General features: G+C 36.3%; 2 protein-coding genes across 2 annotated transcripts in view; both read right to left on the bottom strand.

The window, feature by feature from the left end:
- Window positions 1-16,642, bottom strand: part of LOC140884011 (DNA polymerase epsilon catalytic subunit A-like) — a 31,739-nt gene extending 15,097 nt beyond the window's left edge. The window contains exons 1-26 of the mRNA XM_073290671.1: window positions 16,370-16,642; window positions 16,189-16,254; window positions 16,041-16,100; window positions 15,858-15,953; window positions 15,485-15,645; window positions 15,248-15,336; window positions 14,922-15,139; window positions 13,729-13,815; window positions 13,514-13,648; window positions 12,707-12,829; window positions 12,116-12,199; window positions 10,820-10,984; window positions 10,324-10,500; window positions 9,668-9,781; window positions 4,747-4,851; window positions 3,794-3,912; window positions 3,555-3,696; window positions 3,377-3,471; window positions 3,113-3,218; window positions 2,944-3,023; window positions 2,683-2,859; window positions 2,356-2,440; window positions 2,124-2,204; window positions 1,836-1,979; window positions 1,409-1,504; window positions 780-980 (exon numbers count right to left, since the gene is read on the bottom strand). Of these exons, the coding sequence (XP_073146772.1) occupies window positions 780-980; window positions 1,409-1,504; window positions 1,836-1,979; window positions 2,124-2,204; window positions 2,356-2,440; window positions 2,683-2,859; window positions 2,944-3,023; window positions 3,113-3,218; window positions 3,377-3,471; window positions 3,555-3,696; window positions 3,794-3,912; window positions 4,747-4,851; window positions 9,668-9,781; window positions 10,324-10,500; window positions 10,820-10,984; window positions 12,116-12,199; window positions 12,707-12,829; window positions 13,514-13,648; window positions 13,729-13,815; window positions 14,922-15,139; window positions 15,248-15,336; window positions 15,485-15,645; window positions 15,858-15,953; window positions 16,041-16,100; window positions 16,189-16,254; window positions 16,370-16,531 (3,168 nt within the window). The 5' untranslated portion in view covers window positions 16,532-16,642. The remainder of the gene's footprint in view (window positions 1-779; window positions 981-1,408; window positions 1,505-1,835; window positions 1,980-2,123; window positions 2,205-2,355; window positions 2,441-2,682; window positions 2,860-2,943; window positions 3,024-3,112; window positions 3,219-3,376; window positions 3,472-3,554; window positions 3,697-3,793; window positions 3,913-4,746; window positions 4,852-9,667; window positions 9,782-10,323; window positions 10,501-10,819; window positions 10,985-12,115; window positions 12,200-12,706; window positions 12,830-13,513; window positions 13,649-13,728; window positions 13,816-14,921; window positions 15,140-15,247; window positions 15,337-15,484; window positions 15,646-15,857; window positions 15,954-16,040; window positions 16,101-16,188; window positions 16,255-16,369) is intronic.
- Window positions 16,643-18,317: 1,675 nt separating this feature from the next.
- On the bottom strand, window positions 18,318-22,432 carry LOC140881587 (flagellar radial spoke protein 5). Its single transcript, XM_073287008.1, is given in 10 exon segments — window positions 18,318-18,932; window positions 19,021-19,140; window positions 19,533-19,644; window positions 20,084-20,163; window positions 20,259-20,347; window positions 20,428-20,492; window positions 20,662-20,778; window positions 20,940-21,024; window positions 22,157-22,241; window positions 22,243-22,432. Coding segments are annotated over 10 exon segments (981 nt in total). The 5' UTR covers window positions 22,285-22,432; the 3' UTR covers window positions 18,318-18,746.
- Window positions 22,433-23,226: the final 794 nt, after the last annotated feature.

Raw genomic sequence — 23,226 nt, forward strand, 5'->3', positions numbered from 1 at the left:
CTTCCAGGTGTAAAATGTTATAAAAGTGACACTTCAATCGTCTGTCATATCTGAATTGAATACAGGAGTCATTTTTCCATAACATTTAACAACCTAGTTTAAAAGCCAGTTGGCCCCAAAACAGCCAAGCAGTATAAAAATACACCCAAGAAATCTCCAACAATATGAGATGCGTTCAGCATTCAAATACATTTCCATTTGACAAACAAAATATAAATTTAATATTAAAAAGAATAAAATAACACTCCCGCATTTCTCACTAGTCCAAAAACTATTGGATAACCTGTTAGTTTTTCCATTCTGATTTTATTCTTCAATAGTTGTTGGTAATTTTGACTTAAAGTACGAAGTGTTAGACATTGGCATTATAAGAATCATTAAAAAAAAAAGAGAATCATTTACCTATCTTAATTAACTGCATTTTTTATTTTTAAAAAAATAAATAATATATTTAATTTCGAACAAATAGAGATGAAAAAGTAATTAGAAACTAACTTGTGGGAGGTTGTCGACTTTTTTCTAAAACTCACTAATGTTGTGGAAATTCCTCAAATGAAACTCAAAGAGGTATATTGAATTCTACAACAAACAAACTCACCAACATCTGCTTGAGGAGACAACAGATTTTTATTTCATACCATAAAAAAAGCAACTGGTGAATGATTGATAATTGGTGACAATCCAATCAAGTACTTTCTTAGGCAATATTAGTTTGACATGTCAATTGGAATCTAGAAGCAGAAATCCTTTAGTTTACTACACCTCAGATAACTTTGTACCTTTGGTTCACATGCAACGATATACTGGCAGAGCAATCCTTTATCTTTAACCATAGCATCTCCAAGAAAATCTGCTAGACGTTTCGCAGTGGTCACCGCACATGACTTTTGTTCGCCATAGTCTGCCAAAGACTTGCTCATTGTGCTTGATTCGGATATAAAATCTAGTAATTCACTGTCTGCAATGTCTTGTCCTTGATTCTGAATTTATAAAATATTATAAATACCAGTGTAACTTCGCTGTAAATATCGACTTTCAGTAACTGGTGCAATTGATTCACTGGCAATTACAAAGATTGCACTTGCAGCTTTTAAAATTGATGCTTATATTCTCTTTGAAGAGTATCAAATTGTTGGATCATTTTACTATATACTTCATGAAATCCTATTATACACTTCAGTATATGCTCAAACCCAACTCCTTTCACATAAAATTCCCAATCGTATGCAAAATATACAAAGGAAAAAAAATAGATAGAGGCACTCAATTAAAGTTCCAGCCTCTTCAAGTAAGATAATTATATATAAATGGTACTTGAAAAACAACACTAGTATTGATTAGCGCGTGATGTTGCAAACATTCGAAATCAGAAAACTAGAACAAGCTCAAGTAGGACTAAGCATCATACGTCAAGAAGATCAAGCCAACGATTTGCAACAGAAGCAACAACTGAATAGCATTCCTCCAATGTTTCTCCATGTAGAAACTTATCGAATAGCTCAGCCTGCAAGAGAACAATGCAAGTGACACATGAAAAAAGAACATTTCACTCCAATTTATATGCCAAAAATACGTGATAGTAATTGCATAGTTTTTGGTGGCAATTTGTATAATAGAAGTCTGGCCCCTGGCCTCCACTCCTTAGATTGTTTTACGTTGAATAAACAGTAAGTCAAGTGGCATCCCCAGCTGAAATCAAGGACTTTCTAACAAAAATGCAAGTCAGAAGCCCTCTCATTTATCTCAACAGTTACAACTCACAAAATGTCACTTTTTGATGCAGAAAAAATTCACTTCTTGAATTTCGAGAAAGGGATAAGTATCCACGGGACTACCTGGAAAACTTTGATGAGCTTTAGCTCACCTCTTCTTTTGATTTCAAAACCTTTCAGTTCTGCCAGGGTACCATCATCGTTAAAAACAGCATAACGTTTTTTTATCAATATCCCTTCTTCCTTGGAAGCCGGAAGAATCATTGCCTAAATTCATGTTTAAGAACATCAAAATTAAAACACAAGGCTCGAAAATTTAGTATCACCAAAGAAACCAGCCAATCAGAAGTGTCAATCACATGAAAAATTAATATAGTTTCCAAATGCTTGAGTGAGGCCCAGCTGCAATACCTTATACGGACCATCAACTTCAAACTCAATTGAGCACTCACTATGTGTCATGTAGGTCTTGCGAAAAGAATCTTGTAGTGTCTGCGAGAAACAGTAGTTCTTAGTTTCTCATTCGTATGATTTATTTTTTTTTTTCTGATGCACAAAATTTAAGACAAACCAATAAAGTGCAGAGTCATAATTAATCTGAGGATGGATGATACAGAAATATAGCAAAGGTTCATTAGACAACCTGGTATTGATCGTTGGTATTGTTCCTAGCCACATCAACGTTAAGCATGACACAAGGATATGATATGGTTAACTTCTTTGAGTCTCTGATGCATAAATTTCAAAGAAGATCATCAGAACCTCTTGATAACATGAAAACAATTGGAAAATATGTTTATTGTCTAAAAATACCTTACCAAGTTTTATTCTACAACATGCCCACAACTATTTAAATGCACCATGATTGAAGAATCAAGCATATTTGGCTTTAAAGATACAAAAACAACAATATTTTACCCAAAAAGAAAAAAGCAACAAAAGAAACAAAAAAAGGGAAAAATCTATATACTTAGACTTGAATGTGTAGTTCTCAGGGAATGAACCAGGTAATGCACACCAGATACCATCTGTGTCTAATTCCAATGGCCTTCCTATTCTTTCAACTAGCAAACGAGCATTCTGAATGATTTTTGCACCAGTATATGTCACAACTCCAGCCATTTCCATCGAGTACCATCTTGCACCCCTGTAAATTTAAAGATTTTAGTATGTCAAAAATATTTGCTACGGACCAAAAGTACGAAAGATGGTGGTAGTTCATAGTACATACTTGCGCATCACATATCCATAAAAGGAGTTGAGGATGCACTTATGGGCCAGTTGCAACGAATCATAGAGGACCACCATGTCCTGTAAAAATTGTAAATTCTTCTACATAATTTACTCATAATAATGTGACCTTTTTCTCTACATAGGAGAGAAGAGAGAGGAAGAGATACTTGTGCTTCCTGTATTTTAATAGAATTCCCACTGGCCTTGGCTTCAGATAGCTTTCCCTTCCAAACTTTATTGAGGCCTTTGTATTCATACCTTCTATCTCGAAAACTTTAGCGGGGAAGAGAGACAAAGAGGAAAATTACTAATGAGATGACTTGGCATGAGTTTATCAACTTAAATTAGGACATTTGAGCAGTTTTCTGGACAATAGGTTTGAAAATATGTATTATACCGGCAAAAAGAGTGATGAAATTCTAGATGCTTACCTGCGAACAGTATCGACGTAAAAAGGGTTTTCGCGCATGCAGATCCCTGCTTCACGGAGTTCAGTAACGGGCTTATCAAGTACTCTTTTGTATGCCTAGGAAAAGGGAAGAACAACCCTGTAAACTTTATCCAAGACACTTTTTTTCACAAGATAAAGGAGGAAGAAGAACACTTAACCTTTTGGCAATATTTCTTCAGCCGCTCTTTGAGCTTCACTTGTTGGTCTGCTTTGGGCAGCTCAAGGAAAGATTTCGATAATTGCCCATTCATGCTATCTACAAGCTCAGACTCGATTTGTCTCTTCAGATGGTAGTAGTCACTGTGGTCATGTTAATGCCAAAAACTTGATGAATATATGTATTTCAGTAAAAGTCTCACATCAAATGTCGCAAAGGCAATAGACCATGAAATCCAACCTCCTCTTAGCCGTATATGTTTCCCCACGCCAAACCCACTCAAGCTTCCGGAGACAGTTTTTGCCTGGACGATTAAAATCACATGCAGTGCATACTTCATCCGTAACTATTGATGGTGGCTGGAAATAGGAAGGAGCACATACTCAGGTTAATAGTACAGAGGTCTGAAATTATATCTTCATCAACAACTGAATGTTTCTAATGATGATTAATTAAGAAAATGTCAGCGCAAGTGAAATATTTGAGAATGCAATTAATATGAAGAAAACCGGCAAAAAATAAATAACTCGAATCTATAATTCTGGCCATTGCTTCATTCGATCTTGACTCTCGATGCAAAGTTCAAAATCTTGAACAAAGAGAAATTTAATCCATCTCTTGGCATCTCAAACATAGACTTGAACCCCAAAATGAATAACAGGAGAGTGGTCAAGCCTATTGGCTCACAGGCTGAAGCCACTGATACCTAACTCCCCAAGAACACTATTCTGAAGATCACATTTGCATTACCCAATTCAAAAGGAATCCCGACGTAACTTTTTTGTGTCTGATCAAACATGAAGTCCAATTTAACAATAGCATAAGAGATATTACCATTAAATGCTCTCCTAGAACACAAACTAAAAGTTTAAAGCCATTTACAGATACAAGAGAATTCGGAGCTTGAAAATTCAGAAGATAACTCACTTGCGAAGAATTTAGGTTTATGTTCTTTGTACGTACAAGTATCAATAATCAACACCCTATTTCAATACTAGCTAACAAGATATTACATGCTTTTAATGATACAAAACAGAGGGACTGGACACCCAAATAGGTCATAGTATCATAAAACCGTAATCAACCTTGATTTTATATGTTGGCCCCGTTAATATCCTCTTTAACGTAAATAATACTTAAAAGTTCACAATAAATAATGTTTCATTAGAAGATATGCACCAGATGAAGAGTACCTGAAGCCTATTCGTCAAAATGATGTTTGGATACATTGCAGCAACATCAAGATGATAAATGAGAGGGCACTCTTCACGTATAGGCTCGTCTCGCAATCTCATAAGCTGCATGTTGATGTGCACAAGAAATAAAACATTGCAAGTTTTACAACAAGTTACATTGATACATGCTAGGCAAATTGGTTCAATGGTATATTTTGAAGAAATCATCTCTTGCACATACCAGTCAGAAAACCACAGAAAGCACAATAATGCAATGATTAATATCTTACACAGTAATGCAAGTCAGTATTGAGGGAAGACAGATATAATAATATACTTGATGAGGTATTGCAATACGCCTGCATCCTTCAGTTGAGAAAGATAAGTGCAACCCTACTAGACATCTATAATTTTCTCTATTTCTCATGACCAGGCTTCACATCCAACAGATTGAGCATGCAGTACACACAAATATTACGAGTCTATTGGTTTTATCACTAGTTCTCCAGGAGCCTGCCTTGCATATCTGTATGCATACTTGGCTAAATTTTTACATGAATTAAGATAGTGAAAGGAGATAGATATAACATAGAAGAGCTTTGTCGTCCTATGGCACTGCTTAAGCTCAAAGATGCACACCCAAAGGGCTGAATGATTGCAATTTTTATTTATTATAAATTATAAATTAACAAAATCACTACAATAGAGTGGTGGACAGTTATAGCTTGCGTGATTAAATTGCAATACATGGAAATTGGAATCATCCTAAGAAAATTGGAAAGCTGCTCGTTATTAACCCCTGAAGTCGATGAAAATTTTCTGGTTTACTCCACAGCGAAAGAAATTTGGGAAGCTGCTCGTCACACTTGCTCATGCAAGGACAATACTGCTTAACTTTTTGCAACAGAAATTATTCTCCATGACTTACGCGAAGGCGACACAACTGTAGCTGCCTACTTCACTTGCCTCACCCGTCTTTGGCAACAGCTGGACTTGTTCGAAGTCTACGATTGGAAGTGTACAGATGATGAACAAATCTATAAATTTATTGTAGAACAGAAATGGTTAACAGCACACTCGATGATGTCCGGGGGCGCATTCTTGGCAATACACCACCGCGCTGCCTTCTCCATTGTTCGACAGGAAGAAAGCCGCAGAAAGGTTATGTCGAGACCATCGCTAAATTCCTCTGTCTCGGATGGTTCAGCCATTGCAAGTTTGCAACTGAGCGCCAGGGTACTGTTGATCATCAAACAACCAATGACATGTGGAATTTGCAAATCCCGAGATTTAACAAGGACAAATTTGGCCACGGCCGCCTCTGGTGTCCAAAGTGCAGAAAACCAAACCATAACCTTGAGACCTGCTGGAGAATTCGTGGCCAGCTCGCTGATTGGAAGCCTTCGCGTGATCATCGTGCCAACGCTACTGCTGTAGCTGGTACTTCATCGTCTGATCCACTGCCTTTCATGAAGGAACAAATTGATCTCCTCCACATATTATTCGGGCAGATTCCTTCAGCTTCAGAATCCCCTGTTACGAAAAAATTCTATACTTCCGTGGATATCATATTTGTCGAGGCCGAACCCTTTTTCCTTAATTCCTCGGTTCAGTAGGAGCATTCTCTACATGAACCTCTCAATTGGGATCTCATCACTCCAACAGACAACAGTACCATTCCCCAAATCAAATCACACACCATGTGACTTTCAGCCTCAACGAGCACTCGAGTAAATCCACACCAATACACCACGTGACTCCCAGCCTCAACCAGCACTCAGGTCAGCCAACACCAACATACCAGGTGAATCCCATTCTCATCCCGATCCTCCTGCCCCATCCTTTGACCCTCATTATCTTTATTCTCGCAGAAGGCCACTTCACCTTAGGAGTCATCAGGACCCGGCACGAGAATAGCCAACCAATAACATTTCTTCACAGCCGAAAATAATCAAGGTACACGGTGCTCTGACTCGCCTATGATTGAACATGATCTTTAAAATGAGCATTGCACTAAGGAAAGGATTCAGAGGTTGCACTCGGCACCCTATAAATCATTTTGTTCTCTTGATCACTTATCACCGGCGCATAGAGCTTTTGTATCTAGTTTAGACCAGGTACAAGTCCCATCAAACATCACTGACGCTCTCCAAGATCCAAAATGGAAGACCACCTTGATGAAATACGAGCACTTGTGAAGAACAATACTTGGCAAATCACTGAACTTCCTACTGGAAAAATAACTGTTGGGGTGCAAATGGATTTTCAAAGTTAAGCATAAAGCTGATGGAAGCATTGAGAGATTTAAAACATGATTGGTAGCAAAAGGGTGTACTCAAGCATATGGGATTGATTATCAATAAACATTCGCCCATGTGGCGAGACTCAATACCGTCTGTGTTCTCTTAACAATTGCTGCAAATCTAGATTACTCGCTGATAACATGGATGTCAAAAATGCACTCCTAAACGGAGAACCTGAAGAACAAGTACACATGGATATACCACCAGGATTTGAATCAAAAACCAGTATCAACAAAGTATGTAGGCTGAAAAAGTCACAGTATGGTCTGAAACAATCACTTCGAGCCTGGTTTCACGAATTCACCAATGTGTTAAAAGGAGATGGGTACACACGGAGTCAATCTGACCATACACTCTTTGTCAAACACTCCAAAGAAGGTAAAGTTGTTATTATCATTATATACTTTGATGACATTGTTCTTACTGGGAACCATGAGGATGAAACGGTGCATGTGAAATTGTTGCTCTCAAAAGAATTTGAGATGAAAGATATATGACACTTGAAATATTTTCCAGGCATAGAAGTGGCTAGATCAATGTGTGGAATCTCAATCTCCCAAAGAAAATGTCTTAGATCTCTTGAAAGAAACAGGCATGTTGGGATGCAAACCAACGGATACACCTATGGACCCAAATGTGTAGATATGTATAAAACATGATAGTCTCTAGTAGATAAAGGAAAATATCAAAGATTAGTAGGCAAGCTGATATATCTTATACATGCGGCCAGAGTGACGCCAGACATCGGATTCGTTGTGAGTTCCATCAGTCGATTCATGAATAATCCTACATAGGAACATACGGAGGTTGTGTATCGTGTACTGCAATATCTAGCTCACGAGATTTGCGAAGAGATATGGCTCCAAAGATTACTAAAGGAGTTACAGGAAGGTCATCAGTCGATGGAATTAAAATGTGACAATCAAGCTGCAATCAGCATTGGGAAGAACCCAGTTCATCATGATCGGACCAAGCACGTTGAGGTTGATTGTCACTTCATCAGTGAAAAGATTGACTAGGAATTGTGAATCTGAACCATACCCTACTCAGCTACAAGTTGCAGATATTTTAACAAAGAACTTTTATCGACCTAACTTTGAAAACTTGGTTTGCAAGTTGAGGATGATCAACATGTACAGCCCAACTTGAGGGGAGGTTTTGAAGATTAGATAGAATATACGATTATGCATTTAAATTATTAGGTAGCTAGATCAGTGTTTATCTAGTTCATTTTAAATAGGCTGGATTAGATTTCTTTGTAGATAGATTGAAAGTGTATAAATCAGATAGTGTACCCTTCATTTTAATTTAATAAAATACAGACTTTTCGTTAATATATCCTTGACCCAAACGACAGTTTCTAGAGGAAGGATATATAAAATATAAGTTGGCCCATAAATTATCCTGTAACCCCTGTAGACTGGGAGCATCAATCACCGCCCAACCTAAACAGCGCATGCATTCATGTGGTGTGAACCTCTTTCTAGGCCAACCCATCCTGTCGTAGCAAATGGTTACTTGGATAGCATAAGAGCATGGTCCAGGTGTATATCAAAAAGTAAGTCCCATTGCTGAGGAGTTCACATACATAAGGGAGTTTGTTAATCGGGTCCATATCATAATACATAAAATCAAATCACATATTCACATAATCTTACCAGTGCCAAATGTTATGACCAAGAAGTCCCTCTAAACTCGAATATGAAAGGAAGTGTTTTGCTTGAAACTGAAGTGTTTTCGAGGAGAAAACTAAGGATTTGTACTTCAAGTGACCGACAGCTTGCATCTACCGCTTAGTTAATAAGGAAACAAACATCATTCCTTAACCAATAATGTATGTCACATGCACCATTTTAACATGCAAACAAAGATATAAAATGAAAAGAATAAATATCACAGTGTTGATGAAATGAAAGTAAAGAAAGTCTGTAAATGCTTCAATACCAAGCTAAACTATCGCCAAAATGCGGTGAGACTAGGTACACATAACACATAAGAATGCCCAAATGGCTCAGGAACTTTAATTTTTCTTTCTTACTTTAAATCCCAATGTTCATCTCCATGTACGTATGAACAATAACAACAAGTGTCTGTTAGAAATTGACTTGGGTCTAACTCACCTCAAAAGCTAGCTCAAGAGGTGAGGGTTGTTCTTGTCTATATTAAGGGCTCCCAGGTTATTTAGCCAACCGATGTGAGACAAACTAAACACACCAACACACCCCTCGCACGTCCAGAAATGAAATGACTGGAACGTGTAGACATTAACGGGTGGCCCAACTATGGGACAGGTATATCCAGTTATGGGCAGTCCAACACATAGTGGAACCCGGCTCTGATACCATGTTAGAAATTGACTTGGGCCTAACTCACCTCGAGAGCTAGCTTTTGAGGTGAGTTAGGTCTAAGTCTCATTTCTTAACAGTTTCACTAATCAATGGAATCTACAAAATCACGAAAAAATCCTTATGATCTTAACATATTATTTTGATTGTTAACAGTTGCCAACTTCAAATCTGTATATTGAATATGGCCAAAAAGCATGCAATCTAAAAACAGGTAAAGTATAAACATATATAAGACATTTATCAAAGAGCTGACCAGAAATTATTTACATTATGAAGGTTAACCCGTACCTTTTCCATGATGGAATTCTTCACCTCGTCATAATTCAAAACTGATTCCAAGTTCATTTTTCCCTCCACTCTAATAGCATATTGCAGGTCACGGTCTAGGTTATCAAGTAGTTGCTGTAGGATAAAGTATTCCAACTGTTAGGAAAAGATAAACCAGGGAAAATAAAAAGCACGGTAGCTTTAAAGCATGCATTCCCTTAAAAAAAATTACCCGAATAAATTAAGAGGTAATTATAGATTAAACATATTGATAACTGGTACGAAGTGCACTATTTCCACCATAAAAAACTGTAGCCCTCACCAAAACATGGTGGAAAAGGTTTCAGAACAAACCCAGATACGCTGATTCTGAATTGACTAGTACAGTAATTTTACACTATAAAAATACAGTAATGTGATGACCAACCATTTGAGACTGAGAAGATAGACACGCAAAACACATGAATGTTACATAAAGTACCTTTACCACCACTGGACTCTGGAGTATGCAAAAGATAAAATAAGTTTCATAAATGTATAATTTTAAAACTATTTACAAAGATTTTTTAAATTTTCATCGAGCTTTAAGAACCTTTGATAGATGTGAACTTCAAAAATTAGTAATTCAATCACAATGGAATTTTGAATATCTATCATAGAGGAGATGCGAATCATACTTCATATGCTGTTGGATCAAGTTTAAAACTACTTGGAAGATCAGATCTGAAAACACCACTTTCCAAGCATTCCACATGCCCCCCAATATAAGTCTCACTTTCGAGAAGTTGATTATTGTAGAACTTCTCAGGATCCGATTGGTGTTTGTTAGGACAAATTACATTTGCTTTGTACGCCTGCAAGAATGATAAACACAAAAATAACTGATGTTTCAATAAACCTAATTGAGGAAGGACTGGAGAGGTTATAGGATTCTTATTCAGCTGTATCTTTTCATTTTTGCCATATTTTTCCTCCTTTTCTCCTTCAATTTTTACCCTTCTGGGACGTTTGATGAGGATAGGACATGGGAGAAGGCAAGTAAAAAAAGCAGTAAATGAGAAGAAAAAATATTGATGCCATCGAGATTTCAACTTGTAGAACAGCGATCAGGAAAAGAAGGCAAAATAAAAAGGTTTAACACATATTCATTTGTATAGCACACCAATCATCCACCTGAACCATGAGGAGCATTTCACAGAGAGTCCCACTGCCTTTCCTTAGAACCTCATCTGGTGGCATAGGTATTATAGTAGCAAGGGAGAAAATGAAGGGGTGAACATAAGTCATGTACAGGTAGTAAGTTGCAACAGCATCGGATACAGAATAAGATGCCATCATCTGCATGGTCATAGCAAAAAGTAAGAATTTTGAGCGTGGTTAGAGTATCCTTAACAAACAGAGACTTTGTGATATGAATTAACTAAATGTAAAAAATGTCAATCAGATATCATCAAGTAACAAACTCTGAAGAATTAGCTCTTAACAATATAAAAAGATGGAAGGTGACTAATTTTGCAACAGCATTCTTGATGAGATATGCTAACCCAATTGTTGGCGGCCAAAAACATTAAATGCCTCGATCCTACTACGAGAGGTAAAACCCAATAGTCAATAGTCAGTTTATCTGCGCACTTGGTGCAAGCAGTGTTTTGGCTCCCAAATCAAATTGATCAACCTAAAATATCAGGAGGCTGAAAATCCGTAAACCTTACAAGTACTCTTAAGACGAAAATCTGATCACTGTGAAAAGTGCTGGTGTGGACCAACATAAACTGTACATATACTGTGGACACCTTTCACGGCGATGTTATTTCTGTCACAAGGAAAATATTGTAGATCCAGATCACACTCAAACAGAGTTTTTTCATTAGTATTTCTTAGAAAACAATGATTTTCTGTCATCAACTCCTCAATTCAAATTTTGCATTAAATTTTCGTGTTCACGGCATCTGAGTGTTGGAGTATCAGTTTGAAAGTACAAGTTACTGTACCATAAGAAAACTCATCTTTTGGATTGGAGAAGATATTATACATGAATATAATGTTCTTTCAACCTTAAAGGGAGTACTCCTATTAAAAATAGGTTATAATAATAAATTAAGAATATACAATCGTTAGATTAGCAGTCAAAAAACACTGGTTGTTCAAACTACGAGTTACTTTGTCCGCCTTTGATTCAATGAAATCTAAGAGTCGTTAGTTAAAACACAGCCCCTTCAAAAGCTTACATAAATACATCCACTTTTACCCCTAATTGTTTGTGCTGTTACTCTTTGGATCAACAAGCATTGACTACTTCTTTTGCCCTTGACCAAAAATCATAAAACTAAAACATTATCCTTCCCCGCTAACTATTACTAACATCATCAGGTTATAAGGCATAGTCGTCCACTCAAGTACTTCATCATCATTGAATCTCTCAGTGAAGAAACACCAATATGTTGATTTCCATTGTCGAACAGATCATACCTGGGGCCTTTCCTTGGCAAATCGAACCATATCCTCAGGATTGACCTCCAACGGATCATAACCTAATTTTGCCTTGGTAACAGCCTGCAATATAGGAAAGCAGTGGATAAATAATTTGTTCACTAACACAAAAAGAAATCACACAATCTCACTAGATCCACAGATGAATCCAGAAATGCTTGAATGTAAAGATCAGAAAAAATGAATTGTTATTTATAATTATACCTTACACTGCTGACCTCACCAAGAACGAATACCTCATAGTTTTAGCTCTTTTTCGATTAAAAATTATCAGTTTCTTCAGTTTGTTAATTGAAACCTTGAGTATGACATTATGTTTCTATTATGATTAAGAAGGAAATGTTGTAGAATAAGTGCTTCAAAAATTATGGTGGTCTGCAGGAAAAATTTTAGAATAAACATTTAATCACAAAGAACGGGAAACGACAGCCATAATCACCAGTAGGAAATATCTTCAATTTTATAACTTAAGAAAACTAAGCTCTGTTTCCTATAACAAAAAAAATTGAGAATCTATGAAGTAAGCTCTTAAAACCCAGCAATTACAAGTTCATGAAGCAAAAATTGTACCTTTAACCCTTGGCTGCCTTGGGGAAGATAACTGTCACGCTTCACCCAAGCAAAACAATCCAGATGGCAGGCAAATTTGGCACGACATTCACCTTGAATTTTATCACACTCAAATCCAAGTTCCTGTGGTTCAAAAGTGAAACAAAGAATTTTTAAAAGACAAAGTTAAAATTTCATCTGCACAGAAAAATAATTCAGGATGGATTCGGTGGACTAAATTTATATTGTATTAACAAAACTGGCATCCTCAGATGTCTGACAAAAATGAAAATGTAGACAAGCTAATGAGAATAAGTACCTGGAGTAGTCGAGACTTGATCTAATTAGAAAATGCATTTAACGCCAAGACAATATAACCAAACAAATAAGCAGTTTTCATATTTCTGTCAAACATGTTAATTGTTTTTATGGATTAGACAGAAGCCGCAAAAGTGAAAAAACGGTAGTCCATACTAAATTTGTACCCTTAATGCTGAGGTACATAGTTGACAAAACAGTAGTCCATATTATTCAATTGTACTAAGCATGAGGGTACAACCCAGAAACATTCCAAGTGATGGCAGGAAAACTACCCATTTGGTGACTACAACACTAGCATGAAAATTAAGTCATAATGTTCCCAACTCTATATCAACCCTGTCAAAAAAACTGTCATGTTAAAGTTAAAACTTAAAAGGTAGCCTGGACACTAATGATAAAGGAACTTCCATTGACGGTTAATTATAACAAGCACAAGGCACTACCATACTAGCAACGATAGGCTAGAGCACAGGACACTTGATGTGGTAGCGTTAATTGGTTACCTACCTCATTCATCTTGTAACCATGATGAGCTGCTCTCCTTTCCAAGAATGGCCAGTCAAAGAAGTCTCCATTGTATGTGACATATATCCCAGGCTTCACATCTTGCATATGGGAAAACCACAACCCCAGAAGTCCTTTCTGTAATAAAAATGACATTTAAAGTAGAAAATTTAATGTCTGCCAGAAAAAATAGAATGTATGAGAAGAACAATATTTACCTCATCTTTCACATTTGTCACTTTAAAATACCCTTCAAATTCTGGTTTTGGTGTATACTCTAAATCGTCTATATCATGACCAACGCACTGTAACAGTAACAAAATGACACTCCGCATCAAATATCACAAAAACAATAAAAAAATTTAACTGTCAGCAGTAATAATTATCGAATGTTAATTGATTGATCGATTCATGAAGTATCATGGGCTCATAAAGAACTCATATCAGCATAGATGTAACTGTTTAGTCCTCACCTCACCTTTGAAACGTAAATATTCCTGCCATTGACCCAAATAGTTACACCATTGACCATCCATTGTTGTTACTTTGGTGAATAGGAAAAGATTGGTGTATATGTCTTATAAGGACCCTAGAAAAATTCAAAACATAACCTGTGGGCTGTGAAAGAAGAGTTTACTTTTGGGATCCATTTTGCATTCATTATTTCATAGTTAATAAATGTCCAAATTCCAATGGCCCATGCAGTTATGCTCAAAGTATTGCAAAGCACACGTGGCCCTGAAAACAAGCTAAGGCCCAATGACACCTTGGCCGTAAAGTGCGTGCTTTACAAAATAAGATCTTATATATACGAGAATAAGATCTTACAAGAGGCGGACAAGATATCCGCTAATTACAAAAGAAATTAACGACTCCCTAATCATATCAACAAAAGACAAAAGACCAATCCCTTAGTAAATCCGATATTGCAAAATTCTGAAATTCTTTAAACGCTCTACTCCACAAAGCAATCCGTATCTAACATGTTTCATTCATATTGCGGAGCCATAATATTTTTTTGGTTAAATAAATTTAGTTTATTTATATATTATTATAGTTCAGTAAGTTATGAGTCAAATATTTAGGTCCTAAATGTTATGCCTTCATGCACTTTGTTTCAATGAGGGTCATGCCCCCCTTGCCCTAAGGCTTTGAGCCTAACCTCTATGGTACCATGCACCTTGCACCTCTAATAACCACGTCTTTGTCAATCATCCTCTGACTTCTACCAAAATGTTTATAAAAAAAGCAGATGTGTACCCTAGATAAGACCAAGTTTTGTTAAAAATGAAGAGAAATTATTAAATCATTCGATCAAATAACCTGGGAGAATATCATGGATTCCAGAAACAAATGTTAATAAAGAATTTGGTACTCCAAGGCAACAGATGTCAACTTATGTTCTGTTTACCTCTCTATTAATGATGAGGTAACCTTGACCATCAACCATGTACGAAATCATCATGATTGAATCATATTCAGCATCTGGAAATTTCAAAGGGAGCTTTGTGGTTTCAATATCAAAAGCACAGACGTGAACTTCTGCACGTTGCAATAGATCTGATCTCTTTTCCATTGTGACACCAGAACTAGAAACACTCACATCAAACCACTGCCCACATCTTACATCTAAGTGGTGAGAAAAACATAATGAGGTAGAGGAATATATCAGTGACTATAAATTTATAGGAAGAATGAAAATGATCCCTGAAAACTTATTTTGCGGAAAGTAATCACCATTGTCAATGGCAAAGCGAACATGGTATGGTACGTCGTACTCGCGAAGATCAATAATGCAGTCCATGAAATCTTGTGGTCGTTGTTTGCTAAAATACAATCAGAAATTCAGAAAATAAGTTCTCATGAAGCATTATGCAAGATGATCTTAGCACAACTGTAAACTATCAATATGGATGATGAGATTATTGATTATAAACAAAAACTGCAGGTAGTTGTTCAACATTAGCGGACTACCTTTTCCCAGTCAATATAGACTCATAAGCATCCTCAGCATCCAACTTTGCACGGTTTCTTTCGACAACATGCATTAGATCATTTTTCACTTGTATCAATTGTTGAACGGTGTCAAAAGAGATCTTTAAATAACATTTGTGCAAGCCAGACAGATGATTTTTCTGGGATAAATGAAAAATGCGTCAGAAATAATATTTTGAGAAAACTTGATGGTGCGCACTTAACCTCTGGACATTAAGAAAAAGGACCAGTAAATAATCCCCCAAAGCATTGCAAGGAATTCAACTTATTCGATAAGTTTAGACTCTAGAAGCATAAAGAGCAGAAATCATCAGTGCTTGAATCGAGTTCTCCCAAGAAAATGATGCCTCACCAGATCAAGATCTTCTTTATCCACAATTTCAATGTCTGCAATTTGACCTTCATATCGCCTTTTCAAATAAGCCTCTACGTCCATTTCCATCTTATCCTATAATCACATAACGTAACACGGTCAAGCGTGGGAAACAGACGATTCAATCCAAAGTTTTTGATACTCAATTCCGAATTCACTAACCTTGGTGGCCGCAAAAAAATATGGCCGGAACCTATATTTTGCCTTAAATGTTGAACCATCCTAGAGTCAAAGATTCGAACATCAAACAAATAAGTAGAATAATTCTTCCAAATCAAACAAGATCGAACTTATCACTACAGCAAGTTACCTGACAAACAAAATAAACATCAACGCAACTATACACTTTACGTGTCTCTTGATCCTCCCAAGAAGACTAACAAAACAAACCACGTTAAAGTTAAAAAATCAATACTGAAGAAACTCGTATCAGAGAAAATTGGCTGAAAGGAAAAAAAAATGGAAAATTGGGGAAAGAATGTGAAACTAACAGAAGCGAAAGTAAGTAGCCATCCGAGGCGTTTATCTCCTTCAGTGAAGAGATTGAAGCCGAGTTTGGATTCAAGCTGCTCCTCCGCGCTAAGAATCAGCTTCTGCTTTTTCGAAATTCGAGTATCCTTCCTATCTCTCCTCCAATTATCGCCGCCATTCATCTTTTCCACCAGAATTTGGCCAAATACAACTTCCGATCACCTGGTGAGTGTGAGCTGAGATGGATTTGCGTAGAAACAACGTTGAGAGGATAGAAAGCGAATTTTGGGAGGTAGTCGGGCATGCATTCTGCTGCTAGGCGAAATGTTTCCCGCGCTTTTGCACCCTCGATTTAAGTGGGCCGATTATCCGGACCGATTGAGTCTTGAAGCCCATTTCTCGGCCTACTTGCATAGCCTTATATCTCACGATGCTCGTCCTTGTGGGCTGGGTTTGTTTTGGGATTGATCCAAAAAAAAAAAAAGCTGTAGGTTTCGTTTTGACATATATTTTAAAAAAAAATTATTTTTAATAACTAAAAAAAAAGCTTAAAGTGTGCGTTTGGATAAAAAATTTGTAAAATTTTTTGAAAAATATTTAGCATTCTTCAAGTATAATTTTTAAAGAACATTTGACTATTTGAGAGACGTTTTTAGATGTTTATAGAATAAACTCTGAAAATAAATATTTTTTATAGAATATTTGTTCAAACACATATTTATTATTAAATTAACTTTTAAAATATTTTTCTAAAAAGCTCTTGAAAATCTTTTTATAAAAAACGTGTTATAAGTACATGTCCAAACGGAACCTTTTATTATATGAATTGAGATCCAAACCAACAAAAATGTGGGGAACGATATGATTATATTTATGTTGAAGACGATTAGCTCTATCCAAAATGCACATCACTATGTCGACAGGTTACATGTTTCACTTTATATTTTATGGTGGCTTGGAAAACTCGGAATTTATGGTTATTTGAACAATAGTGGACCTTTGAACTAGAGATTGTTTATAGATCTATCGCTGAATGGATTGAATTTTAGAACAAACATTAAATGTTGAAGGTTCTAAGCGTCAAGCTTTCATTTCTTAAGCTCTTAGCCTTGTAAATTTTTATTGAGGCGGCTCAGGTAGGAAGTTTTGTTTTTATCAGTGCCATAGAGTTGCATCTGCTCGTGTTGGTCTCCTTTTAGAAACTGACCCAGTATAAATATTTTCACTTAGGCCAGCCTTTGGTTTTGTCTAGTGATCTAGTAGCCTTTCTACTGTTTATTTTAGTAAGATCATAGTCTTTTATGTTTTCGCGATTGTTTTGATATCTATTTTTCACTGCGTTTTGTGTAATATTATATGGACCTCTGGGTCAGTCGACCTTGTATATTTCTCTATTTTTGAATTATGATATTGAATTATCGTTCTTGAAAAAGAGATATAATTATATTTATGACAGCATTGCTAATTATCTTGAGCGGAGTCCGAACAAATATTTATTATTTAGAAATGAAATAATTAGAATTGTAAATTCATCAAAATTTGTTTAGTCGGGAAACTTGTGAAGAAAGAGTGAAGAAATTCTCCTGACTTTAATTTAATATTTATAGTTAATAATTGAGAAATTTTCGAAAATGATTTAGAAATCCTCTTAAACTTGAAAGAAATTTCTGAAAAATCTCATATTCTGCTGAATTTTTTCTCTTAATTCTAATTTTTTTTCATAGAAGTTTTCATGAAAAACTAGGTGATTAATATTTCTTGAATTATCGTTTCTGATTTTATTTGCGAAAATAAAATTAAAAATATCAATGAGAGAGCACTGTTGATTTATATACGTTATAGATGACTATGGCGTAGATAAATCATCTCCTTCTTCCTTTTCCCCCCTTCCAGCAACCGATGACTAACAAGCTAACATAGTAACATGGTTGGTTAACGAGCTACTTCTTGACTCATTGAAGCATCGGGAAAAAATATGTTTACAATCGGATAAATGCACGAACTACAAAGCAATATTCATTGTGTAGATGCACTATAGCAGATCATGATTAGGTGAGCTGCAGAAATGGGATTGAAGCCTTAAAATGAGAAGGAATACTTGCCACCAAAACATTTTTTAAAGGCTTACTGTTTAGTGTCGATACATTTGGGAAAAAAAAAAAAAAAAAAAAAGGAGACATTTTGCTATAATTGTGTACATTTCATGACTAAAATTTGGGTTCCTTGTGTGGATTTTATCAGCTCAACATAATGTGCACCTCTCTTTCTACATACAACATGATAATCTGGCGTTTCATCCCAGGTGAAATTCGGCCCTATCTGGAATGATAATCTCAGAATGTATCAGATACTAAATATGTGTGTTTCCAAGTGACAGAGCCAAACCAGCAACCCAACTTACACCCGTCTATATTCATCCCCACAGTCGCCGATTAATTTCATCAGATCTTTGCCTTTTTTCGAAACTTCAAGTATGCTATTCACATCATCTTCGTCAAGAACGAGGGAAAAGATAGCATTGCAGTCTCTGATGTGTTCTGAGAGACCAAGTCTCACACCAACCATTGATCCCGCCACAGCTGGCTGCAATTGATACAAGTAGTATAAGCAATTCATATGCCGGAAGAGAAGTAATGAAAGAGCGCAGGGAATGGATGTTATCGCTTTCGACCTGGTCGAGGATGTATTTCACAGCAACAGTTGGGATAGAAACTCCATGTTTTGAAGCTATAGTTTTCAGGGTCTGAAGCAGAACTTGGAAAAGGCTCCATCCTCCCCAAGCATCAACCATCTATGGGTTTTAGGCAAAAAAGTGTCAACACACTATCAAATATATATTTGGCACAACATAAATAAATAAAAATAATAACATCCCGTTCTCCGGTAATTTGTAACAGTCGGTATCCATACAGGGTCTCTAGGGATTTAAAGAGAACGATTGCCGATTGGAGTAAGGGAACAATTTACCACTTGAGAAAAACACTTAACCTTTGATTTAAATTTGTGGAACATCTAATCCGTTTTCACATAATCCATCGACCATGGACAACACATTTCATACGTTTCTTTACAAACCATCAAGCACTAAGTGGTAAATTAGCAAGGGCATTTTTGTGAGTCATTCCTCGCGACAAAAACACAAATTCCAAATGACTTTAATCAGCTAGCCATAAAGTGACTTACCCTTTTGTATTTCTGCAGTGAAGGAGTATTTAATGGAGGGCCGGCAAATGGAATGGTCAAATTGGTGTCAAGAAATTTTTCAGACAGTAGTCCACCCATCACTGTTCCATACCTGCAATAAAGCACCACAAGGCATGAAAACTTCGAAGATATAAGCTAACACTAAGCTCAAACATCTTTAACCATAACAGCAAAAATATTTAAACAGCACTTTTTAAGTATTTTACTTCCTTATTTGTATTGACTAGGTAACTTCTATAAAATGCAGAAACAGCCAGTTGTGAAAGTAAAAACGGTTAAACGGATACATTTACACATACAAATCTTATTCACCCTTTTATGTTAGAAAATTCACGACTTCCCAGGATCAAGTTCTAAGCCACGTGGAAAAAACATCGAGAAAGGGACAGAATTTAAATTTTACAAATGAACTACATCAAGCAACAAAATTGAGAGATATAAGAATAATGCATATACATATACATATATACATATATATATATACATATATATATATATATATATAGAGAGAGAGAGAGAGAGAGAGTGACGTTATAAGTTTTACTCCCGTAAGCTGACAAAGCTCAGCCATCTTCTGCTGAGGGCGCATGTCCACAATCGAGTGTTGTACCTGAAAAAATAAAGTATAAAGTACAATGGATGTGGCGCACATAGCACACACAAAAACAAGAATAAAATTTAAAACAACAAAGAAAATTCTCTCACCTGATTGCTAACGACTGGAATCCCATTTTCCAAGATCTTTTGTAGCCTCTCCGTGTCAAAGTTAGTCAGAGCAACAGTCTTAATCTTACCTGCGCGCCAATTGCTTTAATAATCCAATCAATAGTCAATTGCAATACTATAAATCCGGGATACAGGTGAGAATATAAACCTTCTTCTTTTAAATCCGTCAGGTGTTTAAGAGCATCAAGGTAGCCAGGATTAGAATAGTCCCACCTAGTTGAAGCAAATAAAAGAAAAAGTTACATAGGAAACAAGCTTAACTGATCCTGATGTCCCTCAATTATACGATAGAGATGGTTCAGAAATAAACAACAATGAATGTCAATTTTCATGATAATAATTTGGCAAGTTCGGTGAGAGAAGAAGAGTATAACCCAATCACCAGTGAAACTGAAGCATATCTAGAGAGGCGACATCCATTCTCTTAAGTGAAACATCAATACTTTGGCGAACGTAGCTATTAGTCATCTTGACAGGTGGAGGCACCCATTTAGTCAGACTACATAGCAGGAAAAAAAACAAATTGAGTTGCTATAATGGTCTGAATTTATAAACAATATTCTTCTACACATGATTTTACGGAGGATCTCATTTAATCTGATACTCATATAACTGCAGAGAAATGACATCAATATCAAAATATTGCCACTTTACACTTACCCTCTGACCTTTTCCAAATATTCTGGAGGGCGCTCTCGTCGTACTCTATTGATAAAAATACCATAAAGATCTTCTGCAGGTCCATCTGTGAAAAACAAGAGAGGATAAGTCTATAATATTCTTTCACATAGAAATGTGGCTATCGCTATTGCAACTATCTTATACCAAGATATGTGAACTCCTAATTTCTTAGCGAATCGTGCTGCAAATATGGTATAGTAAACAGTGCTGTAACTGAGCTTTTTGTGGCATGAAAGAGACTCCTTGAAAACCGCAAAATGTTACTTAATTATGTGGTTTTGACGCATCAGCCAAAACAAAACAGGAAGCCAAGCACCAGCATTTCGAAGTGTGCCTCTGACTGCCCTGTTTCTATCAATTCTGCCTTAGTCTGTCAAATCCCATTAACAACTATGTTATTTTTAATGAATCGTTCCCACACTCTCTCCTCGTGCACAGTTAGCAAGCAAGGAATGACCTTGCAATTGGTATTCTTGATTCAATACCCTTGATTAACAAAGGTGAATCTAACAACTTTTATTTAGTGAGCAACATTGTATTTTGTACAACAATTTATGTTTCCAAAAATACAAATGAAATTCAATGTTTCGCATTTGAAGATGGATCATCCTTCCGACCATCGTTCATCCACGGCCTGATGAACCTAGACCTTATCTAGATCAAATCGAAGCACCCATATCTCATGTTTGAAATGGTACCTCAATCTGATATTTAGTGGTAGCATATGGCTTCCGGAGTTCAAAGATACTGGCTCGTGTGTTTTTTTCCATATAGTATTTCAATAGGAAAATAATCAGTGATCTAACTTTTCCATATATTGTTGCATATTACATGTTCATGACAATGAGACTGCGACCGTGACTCCTAAATTTTCGATCAATAAGACTTTGTTTCACATAAATCCCAAAATGTTGGCTCCCAAAATGCCATTTAAAACAAGATTATCTCTGACTAGAGTGGAAGGGGTTAAACCATATTCAATTCAATGTTTAAATTATTCCAAAAAAATGGCAATGTGTTCGTTCAATGGGAGGAAGAAAGGTACACTAGATAACCCCATTCATTCTTTTCGCCCCTCAGTTAGGGTTCATGAATCCACAACACATGGACTCAAACAAGTTGCACGCAGAGCTTCGGGCTTCGAGGAAGATGACAAAGGGGGAAAGTAACAAATCAAGAGCAGTAAAATGTCATACAGTGGTCAGCCATGTCAAAGGTGGAAAGACCGGCATCAGCATAGCTAAGCATAGCCTCAACGGCGTCGTCTCGGTCGATTCTGCCCCATCCGCCGCTGGTTTGCCACATGCCATTGAGCACTCTGCATATCTCGAGAGAATCATTACCATTCTTCACCACCGTAGTACTCTTCTTCTCCGCCACCTCAACGGCAGCCTGGCAGCAACGCAACAGCCCGTGGCGCACTCCCTTCGACCGCCCATGACAGACGCAGGTCTTAGAAGCATAGATATTTGACATGGCTTGATGGACAGACATGGCCGCAGCTGCCATTTTTGGTGTTTGTCTCAGTTTTTGCCACTTGATAGGTATACTACCACGGTTGGGTTGGTTAACAAGGATTCCGGGATAAGGTGTAGGCGTGTCGCGTGTAGCTTTAAATTTTTAAAATTGAAATTAAAATTAAAATTTTAAAAAAAAATTATAAATTGAAAAATCCTACAAATATTTCATGTGAATATTAAAAATGAAATTTATCCTTCGACTATTAATTTTTATTGGAAAATCGATATTCTATTTTCAAGAAGGGATGAATGCTTTGTGAATCACCTGTTTTTTTGTTCATCCATCTAGCAGCATTGTTTATTAGTTTAGCAATTCCATTTTCACATCTTTGTGGAGTAATTTGAAGTAGTTCAATAAAACATATCGTGACACAACTCGGATTATAAAGGCTTGATCTTTGGATTTTTTTTTTTGCCTTTATATACTTTATTTGGACGGTCAATCGGTTGGGAGTACGAAGATGTTTGAAAAGCCTTCTGCAAATTTAGATGTGATTTTCTTTAAAATCGAATTGATTTTATTTTGTTGTATGAATAGTTTATATCCTTGTGTTTGTGTCATAGGTGATATATTAGTGTGAGCAATTTGACATTTGATACTTATATGATCGCCTGACTATGTCCAAATATTTTGTACAGCTTTGATTATGTGATATAATTTTGATCTACCGATTTAAAAAGAAAAGGAAACTACCTGTCAAAAAAAGAAAAGAAAAGGAAACTGATAATAGCAATACTCGGACAAT

This window comes from Henckelia pumila, chromosome 2 (genome assembly GCF_033568475.1).
Source record: "Henckelia pumila isolate YLH828 chromosome 2, ASM3356847v2, whole genome shotgun sequence".
Taxonomy (NCBI): Eukaryota; Viridiplantae; Streptophyta; class Magnoliopsida; order Lamiales; family Gesneriaceae; genus Henckelia; species Henckelia pumila.